This window comes from Huiozyma naganishii, chromosome 7 (assembly GCF_000348985.1).
Source record: "Huiozyma naganishii CBS 8797 chromosome 7, complete genome".
Lineage (NCBI taxonomy): Eukaryota > Fungi > Ascomycota > Saccharomycetes > Saccharomycetales > Saccharomycetaceae > Huiozyma > Huiozyma naganishii.
The window spans coordinates 411,599-423,754 of record NC_035928.1 but is presented as its reverse complement, the minus strand read 5'-3'; the positions used below and the strand labels follow the sequence as shown (position 1 = coordinate 423,754).

At 44.6% G+C, this 12,156-nt stretch overlaps 5 protein-coding genes across 5 annotated transcripts; 1 reads left to right on the top strand and 4 right to left on the bottom strand.

Moving 5' to 3' along the window:
- Positions 1 to 68: 68 nt before the first annotated feature.
- RAD3 (TFIIH/NER complex ATP-dependent 5'-3' DNA helicase subunit RAD3) lies at positions 69 to 2,390 on the bottom strand (the record flags this gene model as incomplete). The annotated part of the gene is made up of 1 exon (XM_022609058.1): positions 69 to 2,390. One exon carries the CDS (start codon positions 2,388 to 2,390, stop codon positions 69 to 71), a length of 2,322 nt encoding a protein of 773 aa, XP_022465492.1.
- Positions 2,391 to 2,535: 145 nt separating this feature from the next.
- ADK2 (adenylate kinase ADK2) lies at positions 2,536 to 3,213 on the bottom strand (the record flags this gene model as incomplete). Its single annotated transcript, XM_022609057.1, has 1 exon — positions 2,536 to 3,213. The coding sequence occupies one exon, from the start codon at positions 3,211 to 3,213 to the stop codon at positions 2,536 to 2,538; it is 678 nt and encodes a 225-aa protein (XP_022465491.1).
- Positions 3,214 to 3,353: 140 nt separating this feature from the next.
- Positions 3,354 to 5,981, bottom strand: RPH1 (Rph1p; the record flags this gene model as incomplete). The annotated part of the gene is made up of 1 exon (XM_022609056.1): positions 3,354 to 5,981. The coding sequence occupies one exon, from the start codon at positions 5,979 to 5,981 to the stop codon at positions 3,354 to 3,356; it is 2,628 nt and encodes an 875-aa protein (XP_022465490.1).
- Positions 5,982 to 7,135: 1,154 nt separating this feature from the next.
- CCA1 (tRNA adenylyltransferase) lies at positions 7,136 to 8,836 on the top strand (the record flags this gene model as incomplete). The annotated part of the gene is made up of 1 exon (XM_022609055.1): positions 7,136 to 8,836. One exon carries the CDS (start codon positions 7,136 to 7,138, stop codon positions 8,834 to 8,836), a length of 1,701 nt encoding a protein of 566 aa, XP_022465489.1.
- Positions 8,837 to 9,185: 349 nt separating this feature from the next.
- Positions 9,186 to 11,675, bottom strand: BCK2 (Bck2p; the record flags this gene model as incomplete). Its single annotated transcript, XM_022609054.1, has 1 exon — positions 9,186 to 11,675. One exon carries the CDS (start codon positions 11,673 to 11,675, stop codon positions 9,186 to 9,188), a length of 2,490 nt encoding a protein of 829 aa, XP_022465488.1.
- Between the last annotated feature and the right edge of the window lie 481 nt (positions 11,676 to 12,156).

Sequence of the window (12,156 nt, the reverse complement as noted above, 5' to 3'; positions counted from 1 at the left end):
GTATCCTAGCAGAGATCATCATCTCTTCAGAAGATTCGCTTCATCTTCTGGTTCCTAAATCAATGGTGTTAATGATCGGTCATTGCGATATCGCCATCGACATCTCCATCATGTATTACGGTACCATTGCTTGCCTGCTTTTGTTCTTGGTAGCCTTTCAGATCATCCAAGTTCCAAACAGAAACACCCTCTTGATCTTTGGGGTCAGTCGGCTGGGCCATTGTTCTCAAAAACTGTTTTGCATTTGCAATGGCCATATCCGTGGATAGATTCATGTCGGCATCCGAAAGACCTTGGGCAATCCATTTTGGTAGCTGACTTTTCTTACGAGCGAATCTCCGATCAGCCAAGACCATGACACCGTAGTCATCCTTACCTCTCAGAACTCTACCCAAACATTGTGCGGCATGTCTCATTGCATCAAATGACAAAAAATCGTTTTCTTTGATCTGATAGTTTTCTCTTAAAAACTCCAAACGGGCCTTTAAAATACGTGATTCCGTATATTGGAAAGGAATACCAATCATGAGCACTGTCCTACCATATTGATGGTCAAAATCAATACCTTCAGATACTTTCCCTCTGGCAACTGACATTAGAATAGCTCCCCTACCGTTTGAACATGCTTTCCGATACGTTTCCAAAGCTAAAGAAGTTTCCTGCGCATCAGGAGTTTCCACCAAGATTAGTTTATGCTTCCAGACCTCATCTAAAATGCCCATGGTCTGCCACATCGAAACAATACTTTCCATGTATAGATATGACGGGAAGAAAACGACCATCCCATCTGGTGTTATTTTGGCAAATTCCACCATCATCGAACCGTAGTTACGGACAATACTTGGGTCATTCCTAATCTCAAATCTGGATGAGATTGCCACTTGGTCGGACCCCTTTGTGACAATCATGGGGAGAAACGATTTTTTCGCTAGAGTCATGGCGTATGACTTTTGCAAAACGGTTTCGAAGTTTAACATCTTTGGATACATATCCAGCGGGGAAATGGTACCGGAGGTGATGATCACGGAAGAGAAAGTTTCGAAAACTGGTTTGATGGCGATAGACGCGTCTAGACAGGTGAAACGCATGATCGGGTTGGGGACTGCGGCATTTTCAATCTCGTATGGTTCAATGATTAGCTGGAACCCATCTTCGTAAGTCGAGATTAAAGTTGCAAACGTGGCTATATCCTTTAAAGCTGTGAAATCCTCCACCTCTGTTACCTCCAACGTTCGAACCAGCAGCGACAGTCGCTCTGAACAGAATCTCAAGGGTTTCCGGTCTATGAATGTTAAATGTTTCAAATGCTGTAAGAAAGACTTTGGAGTCTCTGAAATAACATGCAAAACCTTCATCCTCGTCTTCAGATACTCTATCAGTCTTTTCATAAACGAAACAAAATGTTCTGCTCTTCTGATATTACCGGGTATGGCTTCTGTCAACAAATCTTCAGAAAGCACTGGTGTCTCCACGAATGTTTCTTCCTGTGCGGGCACAATATCTACCATATGGAGCCCCTGTACCAATTTGCTGTATTCATCTTGAAGTTTAGTGGCATCCACACTTCTCACCTCTTGAACTTTCTCCTCCAAAGAGTTGGCACCCTTGGCAGCCCTTCTTAAGACATCGTTTGTCAAATCTAACGACAGAGACTCGATACAAACGTTATCGATGTTATGTGCCTCATCGAAAATGACAATACTATCCTTAGACACCTCCCTCGAGACACGTTCTGCAATCTTTGGGTCCAACAGATAATGGTACGAATAAATGATTATGTTGCACATGGAAATCATACGACGGACGATGAAATAAGGGCATAACGTTTTCTCCTCACAGTATTTGATCAGCTTCTCAAAGGAGAACACGCCGTTGGGCAAGTAGTTCTCCACATCCAGGTCATACAAGTTCTCATGGTACGCACAAAGCTCCACCTCTGCGTTGGGATCCTCCTCCAACTTACGTTTATTAACACCATTAGTCAGCCTTCGACACTTTTCATCAACAACAGTACCTTTCCTCTCCTTTCTGACAACCGGGTGCAAACACAGGTTCTTCCGCGAAGTCAACCCTAGCCCTCTGAACTCCTCCGCATGTCCCAATTCCTTCGCCCTGTAGTCCATCAGATTTTCCAATTCCACGAGCGCCTTCTCAATCTCCGACATTGTACGGGAACAGTAAATTATCTTCCGATGTTCAGGATAATGCATTTGGTATGCGACCGTCAAGGACAGCAGTGAGACCGTCTTACCGGTCCCTGAAGGCATCTCCAATATACTGTTCCCACCAGCATCCAAAGTTCGCTTGATGTCGCACATATAATGGTATTGCTCTGGGTATATTTTCGGGTATGGGAAGAGCACCGGCAAATCATCAATAAAGAACTTCATGCTGCTGTTGTAGCCCCCTGTGTCTGTTTCGACTGTCGATAATCTAAGCTGAACACACAGAGCCTCTAGACAGACCAACCAGCTGTCTCACACTATATATACAAGGTATCTTACAAGATCAATTTTTCATCAGACGTCAAACTCGTCACTTCTGCGGACCCGCACGTGACAGGACCAGCGACTCCAGTTGCGGGTATATCACGTCAGAGGTGTCCCCGCACAGCGTGTGCAGCAACTGCTTGGCCCCGTAGTACTTTCTCAAGGGTCCCATCATCTCTCTGTGTTGGGCCAGTCTTTTCAAGAGAACCGCCTCGTTGTCGTCCGATCTCTTCACCAGGGGCTCGCCCGTAACGTCATCTTTCCCCGGTACCTCTGGTGGATTGTACGTTGCATTGTAGACCCTCCCGCTCTGCAAGTGGACGTATCTCTCTTGGATACGGTTCAGCAGCACAGATTCTGGTACGCCCAGCTCGACAACCAAGTTCAGGTCTTTCCCGAGCGGCGTCAGGCAGCTGGACAAGCTTTCAGCCTGGCTGATGTTTCTCGGGAAGCCATCCAAGATCCACGGTCCCTTAATGGTCGCTACTTTGGTGGTTATCAGATCGGTAATTAGTTTATCCGGGACCAATTCCCCGCGCTCGATGTACTTCGAAGCTGTCTGGCCCAGCGGGGTCCCCTCTTGAATATTCTTGCGTAGCAGATCTCCAGACGAGATTGCCTTGATCTCAGGGAATCTCTTGATGAGCCGTTTCGTCTGAGTCCCCTTCCCGGCACCGGGTGCCCCCAACAGCAACAGTCTCAGTGTACTACCTGGCAGTGGCATTTACTGTTCTCGTAAGTATGGTGGACCTGGACCCTAAACAGGAGCATCACAGCATAATCGGAAAACGAGAAAGATAATAATAATTTATGGTATATAACAATACTGGGTACGAATAAAAGTGATGGCGGAGGGTTTGATGGTCAACTACTGATCGAGTGGTTCTGCAGAGGGTCTTTTTTATCGAACGGCGAGTCCTGTTTGTCGTCCGGGCTGCTCTTGCTCTCTAACAGACCATTGTCTTCCGTCTCTGTGTGCGACACTGGGCTCGAAGCTTTGTCCATTTTGGCGCGTGTCCCATTGCTCTTCTTATCCCCGGGCGCTGGAACACAGGGTATCTTCTTGTTGAGATGTTGTAACACGTGGTCTCTCCTCTTGAATCTCTTCCCACACTTGGGACAGGAGTAAGGTTTTTCCCCCGAATGAACGGACTTCTTATGTCTCGTCAAATGATGACCAGATGAAAACTGTCTCTTACACTCTTGGCAAACATAAACTTTGCCGTACTCGTTCATGATAACCTCGTTCACGCCAAACCTGTGAGACACAGTACCCGGTGGGAGTTTCCTTTGACGCTTCGGCGAGGGTTCCTTCGAACTACTCTTCGGTGGCTCTTCGACGTCCGTCCCGAAATCGCTGTCGCATGGTTTCGGCGCAATGGCGATGGCCCTAGCAACGTTCGGATACAGAGATGGAGACATCGCCAGCGGTAGAGGTGAGTTCCTCCCGTTTACCGTGCCGTCCTCGTCCATTCCGTCATCCCGGTTAGAGTTCGCCAATGAAATGGGACTCCTAGAGCCCTCTCGCGATATATTGAGTGTGACAATGTTCGAAGATTTCGTTCTTCTTAGGAAAGGAAGCTTTGGAGACGGATTTGAAGTCGTTGTGATATGCGAATTTGACGGATCCTTGTTTGAAGACAGCGGATTGAAAGGGGAAAGGTTAGACGGTGTTCCTGATCCTCCAAAGAGTGGTCTCAACTGCACTGCGTTTGGGTTCAAGTTTGGATTTCGTAACTGCATCGGGAGTGGAGAGTTGCTAAACTCCATGGGGGAACCCAGCGTATTCCTCGTCATTTTAGGAGACGAGGTGCCACTGTTGGCAAGGGATGTGAGACTCATGGCCAGCAAGTTATCATCATTCTCATCGAACACTGCTCTATGGCTGCCCCTAAGGGCTAGCGGTGCCAAAGGTTCGTTTTGCGATTCTGGTCGGGACGGCCCGTTGGGGTTGTCTCCGCCTAGTAGAGGTCTTTTTTTGCTTACTAGTTCGACTTTCACCGCATGCGGCGAGGACAGTTTCCCCTTGAACTTGAGGGATGCGTCGTCCAAAGTTGGTTCAATGATGTTGGACAAGTCCATCATCCTGGCCAAAAATGGCGAGGACACACGACTGATACTTGGTTGCTTCAGATTTGAATCAGGGTCCAACCCTGGGCTCGTGGACCTGAGTGACATATTCTGATTCTGGTACAGCGAGTGGACCTGTGGTAACGGCGGTAGCTGTTGATCTTTGAAGTAGGAGATAGCAGCGGCGGTATCCGTCTTGAGTTTTGGGGATTTGGGGTCCTCCCGTCGTTCCTCCTGTTGTCTCTGCTGCCAGTTTTGTTTCAGTTTCTCAATGTCCAAGCCGACGGAATCTGGAACGCACAGGCACTTGTTCGATTTGTCTCCTATATCGAGCCAGTTCTCGAGGGCAAAATTTACGGACTCTGCAAGGTTGTAACCGTAATTGAACCCTGCGTGATACCCGTGTGGGAATGTGATCATGAATTCTTTTTCGTAATGGACGATTTTATTACATCGAATGCCGTTCTTTTGCAAGATTTTGGGTGACGCGGAGAACATCTTATGCCGTAGAAATTCAGGACACCTTTTCGATTCCTCTGGGAACTGTTCCTTCATAAAATTGTAAAACCGTTCGTGATCCTCCTGTGGGACGGAATACCATTGTTTGGGGGCACCGAAATGAATATAGTTAATGGAATATAGGTCTTGGTCCTCGAGATGCCAGGCAAAGGAGGCCTTCCACAGACCCGCGTATAGATACGAGTTGTTCACTCCGGGGACCTCGCTGTCCATGTAATCTAAAAGATTCGGTAAATGAGCGACGTTCCAAACTTTGAGGTTTTCAGGGAAGATAGACCCTGGTGTATCTGCCCCGTACATTGGTTCTGTGAAATTGAGAGTTTTCCAATAGTATGACTCCAAGAAATTGAGCCAATCTTTATCTTTAAATTTTTCCACGTTATCGACTTCGTAATGTTTGGCAAAATGTTTAAAATCTGTCAGGCTGAACGATCTGTTACGGTTTTTCAGTTTCTTAGTTGGGTTCCCCACTTGAATATTATTTCTATTAGAGTTGTCCGCTCCTGTGTGGTCCTCCCTGACCTCATCTTTATCTTTGCTATTCCCCTGTAGATGTTCAGAGTGTGCATTTGTGGGTAGTTTATAGTCCAGGGACAAGTCCTTCCACTGTATTATATTGTACGTTTTATTTTTCTCTACGTTTTGGATCATGAATATCCCTTTATTCCCGGAGATATTCTGTTGGATTGGAGATTTAATCTGTATTGATTGTAATGTCGTTGCCGGGATAGGGTCCTCCAACATATCGAGCCATTCCTTCGGGGGTATCACTTTCACAATGCCTGTTTCCAACCCGTACTGTTTGATGGACTCCATGTACTTGTAAAACTCTTTAAACTCATCAAAGGACGGTTTAAAGATGGGGATGCCCCCTGATACCTCTGCAGGGTGCGCGGAACTCATCTCTCTTTATGCTTTAAATTAGGAATCCTAACTAATTTTTTTAATTATTACTATTAGTTTGTTTTTTTGGAAAACTTAAGAAACACTGTGACTCTAAGTACAGCTTTGTGTTCCAGATACTTGAAGTACTGATAACAAAGGTCAGTTCTAAAACCGATGAAGGCAATAAATCAAACAAAATTAAAACAAAAAAAAAAAAGAATTAAAAATTTAAAAATTTGAAGAAACAAAAAAAAAGGATGATATTTCGCACTCTGTGAATCTGTCACAATATTAGTGAGCGAGTGCTTTAGCGGAAAAGAATATAAGGGTAGGGATGTTGGATTACCCTTCAGCCCTTGCCTTGTGTTTGGACGTTCCCTCTTCTAAGATTGTAGGGGAAGCTGTGTCAAAGTAATAGCGACAGATAACAATGATATTAGCGAGGTGAGTTCCCGTTACTATACCACTACCTCCAGCAGATCCATCAAACCTTCTTAAAAAGGCGTCTGTCTCTTCTTCTACAAGGGTGAGTGGTGCTTATTTTTTTTCGTCCTGTTTTTCGACCCTAAAATTTTTTTTTGTTTCTTTTTTTTCCGCAGATTTTTTTTTGCACCGCAAATTTCCCCTTTGGGACGGCGGGCGCAGGGAAAAAAGAAATGAAATAGTCCAGATGCAGAGCGCGAAGAAATAAAGGGCATCCCCTTTTTTTCGTTGCGGCGGGGCCCAGAAAACGCCGGGGGGGCGGCGGATTAGGGGGGCGAAGTGGGGAAAAAAGCAATTCAGGTATGCATGTGGAAGAAAAAAGAAACGGGGAGTCAGTCTGTTTTCTTTCCTGCAGGAAAGACTGTGTTGCGTTTGCTCTGCGCGGGTTTCTCTGCGTTCTTCCGGTATCTCTGCAATGTCCCAATGAGGAAACTAGTGGAGCTCAGAGTCGGGATGATCGTCGCTTAGGGCTTGGGCGACTGAGTTAGGGCTTCCGAACGTTTTTTTTTCTCGAGAGGGTGCGAAGCCCTAACTTTTTTTTCAATTTTCTGTTTTAGGGTTTGTTTGTGTCCGGACGCAAAAGCCACCATTGGGACATTCAAGTTTTTTTTCTCTTCTTTTGAAGTTTTAGTGCAGGTTTTCTTCGCCGCTGCGTTGTATGATGAGCGAAGAGTGAGGTACAAGAAGAAATGGAATGTCGAGCATTGGGCATTTTGTACTCTGTGAGACGGGTCAATTGTCGAGCGTTCGGTATGGCACACAGACTGGTTCACAGTATTGTGGTTGAGGACCCGACGGGCGGGTCGAAGAGTCCGCTTAGGGCAAGAGTGCCTCCGAAACTGATACTTAATAAGACTGAACACGAGATTTGTAATCTTCTCAAGGATTACTGTAACAGGTACAACTCAAAACATGCGGATGATCCTCTCGTCTTGAGGATCACTGGAGGGTGGGTCCGGGATAAGTTGCTTGGGCAGGGGTCTCACGACCTGGATATCGCTATAAATAACATGTCGGGGGAAAGTTTTGCTCAGGGACTTAATCAGTATCTGACGGAAAACTACGCTAAGTACGGTGTGAAGCCACATTCTGTGCACAAGATCGATAAAAACCCAGAGAAATCGAAGCATTTGGAAACGGCAACAACGAAACTGTTTGGGGTCGAGGTCGATTTCGTTAACCTCAGATCAGAGGAGTACACAGAGTTGTCCAGGATACCAGTGGTTAATTTTGGTACACCGGAGGAGGACGCCCTAAGGAGAGATGCCACTTTGAACGCGCTTTTCTACAATATACAGACTGAAAATATCGAGGATTTCACAAAGAGAGGGTTGCAAGATTTGCAAGACGGCGTTCTCAGAACTCCATTACCACCTAGAAAGACATTTCTTGATGATCCTCTCCGTGTACTAAGACTGATCAGATTTGCATCCAGGTTCAAATTTACAATCCAACCTGACGTGTTGAAGGAAATGGCAGACGCAGAGATTAATAACGCTTTTTACTCAAAGATATCAAGGGAGAGAGTAGGTGTAGAGATGGAGAAAATCTTGCTGGGACCAAACCCGCTCATTGGGTGGGAACTCATCCAGCGGACACATCTCGAGAACGTGATCTTCTTTTGGCATTGTACGGACTCGGTCATAGAACACAATAGAAACCATCTCAAGTCCATGAACGAGATCGACGCCATCTACAAAGACGGTAAGTTGAACAAACACATGAAACAGTTTATAGAACAGTACCATACTATGCTCGATTTGATTCCCTCATTGAACACCAAGATCCAGCAAGACGCCAACTTCAAACAAAATTTCTTTCTCGCTTCGAGCTTGACGCCGTTCAAAGAATTCGATATCGTTGCCTTCCCCAAGAAGAAAATGAATAACACAATACCCTTCGTGGAAGCAGTGGTGCGGGATGGTTTGAAAATTGCCAAATCGGACGCCGTTATCGTGTCTCAAGCGGTTGCCGCCATAGCACAGTACAGCCATATGGTGACAAAATATACTCTAAATCCAAATAGCATTTCACGGTCCGATATTGGACTGTTCATGAGAACTTTCAAGGGTCACTGGGAACTTGCCCACTACGTCGCATTGGTCACAGAATACTTGGAGGCTGACGGGATAACCAAACTGAGAGCAAACATCATATCGGAATATAACAACTTCTTTTCCATAATACATGCGGAACACTTGGATAACTGCCATGACTTGAAACCGCTAGTCGATGGGAAAAGGTTGCAGAAGGAACTCGAGATGCGGCCAGGTCCCTGGATGGGGAAAATCAACGATGAGGCAATAAAATGGCAGCTCGATAACCCATCGGGCACTGAAACTCAATTGCTAGAGCATATTAAGTCAATCATAAACGACTTTGTCTTGTAGGTGGCTATCCACTATAGGTAAAGAAGATAGACACCGCCTTTCTTACCGTCAACGTATACCTTGGTATGCACCTATATATTTATATATATGTAGCAGCTCTACTTCGATGCATTTTATACGTTATAAAAAAGAAGAAATAAGTAGTATAACCACTAATTGTCTTTCTACATGCTAGTTTAGTTGTTGTTTTATCATAATTGTGTTTGTCAGTAATATTTTACCGTCATCCGTTCGTTAGTATTTTCCATGAAGAGGTTGGAACGGCCCTCCGCTTCCTCTCCCTCATGTCACGACTGTGATATCTCCGGTGCTCTGATACTGGAAGTCTCACTGCCTGGCCATCTCTCTGCTACTTGTGATGGTAAGGATGAATTCCAAAGTGTGAAAGGTCGCCGATGTCCTTGTTGATGCGTTTGGAGTTGGAGTCTTCTATAGTAGTGTTGGTAACGTTGCTGTTATGTGATCTCATTGCAGGGTGGTCCCAGCTCATGAAAGAATGCGATTGTGATTCGTCTTGTGTTTCCAACGAAACGTTACTGACAGAGCCATACACGCTGGAAGGAACAACTGTTGATGGGGACGACGACAAGTTACCAACAGATGTCACTGCGGAGCCCTTTTGATACTTTGATAGATCATCATTACTTGTGATCTGACTAGCTAGTGACTTTGATTGCTCGTGGAAAAAGGAGTTTGGATTTTCAAAATCAAACTCCATGCACATTTCCTGAAGTAACTGGTCCTCTTGTAAGTGGCCTTTGTTAGCTATACAAGCATCTTGAGTAACTGAATTGTTGTTGTGGAAGGATTGCACATTTTCTGGTTTTCCAAAATGGTCCGGAGAGTTATCACCAATAAACAACCCGTTATTAGCTGCAACGAAGAAATCCAAATTATGTGGTGCATTATTGTTCGTAGAAGAGCTCGCTGTTGTAGAAAGTGAGTTCGTCATCAGAGATTCTAGTCCACTACTACTTGTGCTGCTGTCATTCATTAAAGTTGGGTTGAAGTCAGCTTCGGCTAGTCCAGAAGTGTCAGACTTACTTGAGTGGTTGTGACCGTGGAAGTCATGAACCGGCTTCACATTTTTACGTCCTGTTTCATTAGTCTTTCGTTGAACGCTAGTGATGATGGGTGCAGTATCGGCATTAATGGGATAGTCTAAGGCGTCCGCCAAACCTTCGTTTTCAACATAGTGCACCGTGCCGTTTTCTGAATTATTAATCGCTGGCCTTGTTGCGCTTCCAACCGATTCGTATGGGTTGATATTGTATGTGTCTAACAGACTGGGCGTGGATGCACTAGAGATCGGATTCCCCGTTGAGTTTGGGAACGGCGGCTGATAGGGAGTAGTAACAAAACTTGCTGAAGGGGTCGTAGCTACTATATCACCAGGTTGTCCGTTGAAAGAATTGTATGCATTAATTCCGTGAGTATCTGAAATAGACTCTTGTTTCCGTCTGTGTCCAATCTTGGACACATTCCCGAGACTTGGAGAAGAGATTACGCTTGTCCGTTTTTTGAATTGGGAGTCCAGGTACGTATCATGCTCTTGAGCATTAGCCTGAGAAGCAATTACTTCATTGATATTGTATATCGAACTGACATCCCGGGACAAACGTTGGGTTGACGACGCTCTTGTTGATGACCTGGCCCTCGCAGGAGATTGCGTTCTAAGAGGAGAGTATCTCGAACCAACAGAAGATAACGATGTGGAGCTCGCAGTTCTCTGGGCGATTGTTCTCGATATTGCATTCATTGATGCAACGGGTGACGCGATTGATGGCGTTGAACCTCCTGTGTTAGCACGTTTCCTTGTAAACATTTTGTTAAATGCGACAGACGCGTCATTGTCATCAGTGTTTTGCATGGAAAAGACCTGGGACTTCACGTTCCCCATAGTGGTCATTTTCCTTCCATTGGACACATTCGGATATTCTGTATGAGATGAATTGTCGATAGAATGAGATCCGAGAACATTCATGCCCTGTACGTTCTCCCCTGAATGAGGTTGTCCATTTACCGTATTACCTATTGAACTCCTCTCATTATTAAAAAACTGGAAGTTACCACTATCAGAATTAGGCAGTATTCCAATCTGAGGGGTGATATTGAACGATGGTTTCACCAAAGACGGATCTTCCTTCGATATAGGGACAACTTCATCATCCAACACAATGGATACTTCGGTACCCAGGGAATCATCTGGCAAATTATCGGAGTAAACTGTCTGCGGAGTGATGTGGTTCGACTTCCGGCATTTCAGAAATGAATTGTAAGATCTTTTGGGAGCGTTCTTTTGAGAATTTGTCTTATTAAAGCTTGGACTTGATATTGATCTTTCAATTTCAGCCATTCCCGCAGGTGATTGACTAACTAGATTTGGTGTGGAGTCCCGAGATTTAGAAGATCGGAATATCTTCAACATTCTTTTCCTGCTGGAATGGGGATTTGTGTTCATGGTCGTAGTCGTATCGTCCACCGGGTCATTCTCCCTGTTGTCATGATCAGTTGGTGTTTTCTTTTTGTTTCCCTCTTCGTCCTGCACAGTGTAGTTTACGAAAACCATGCCATTTTTTTTCTTGCCCTTTTTGGGTTTCGATCCGCCAACCTTTGAATCGTCCAATACCACTTTTTTGGGGCTGTTCATTACATTTATATTTGGGGAGTTTTGGACATCCGTATTCCCGGGTATAGGAGTAGTCGTTGTTGGAGAATTTTGTGAGGGTGTTCTTTTGTAGTAGTGTGGAATTTTCCATTTGTTCACTGAATCTGTACTCGGTCCTTTCATTGATCGAGGACTTTCCGTTGGTTTGAAGTTGGCACCGATCCGTCCCATTATTTTTTTTCTCTGAGTATGTGATTTTCCCTGTTTAGATGTTGCCCTGGTCTAAGAATCTGTTCGCACTCAGAAAAGCAAAGATTGACGTGTGATATATCTCCAATTGACTCGGATCAAAAATACTAGAGCGCGCGAAAGAAAAAAAAGTTCAATTAGATTATCTACCGGTTGAAAAAATTGGATCAAATAGAGAGACTCTGGATATGCAAAGGTGAAGCTTGAGTTCGATTATGATTTATCGGCATAAAAGAACAATAAGCATAAGATCGTCAAAGCTAAAGGTGACTTTTAAAGGAGGAAGAAGAAAAAAAGAGAGAGAGCGAAAGAGATGACAAATTGGCTTCAATATTTTGAAACACTCCCTTATCTGATTGAATAATATAATTTTCTAACATAATCATCTCAAAAAAATTAATAGACTGGGGGTTAGTAAAATGGTACTTTACTTGACAAAACTGGATCATATAGAACAAAAATA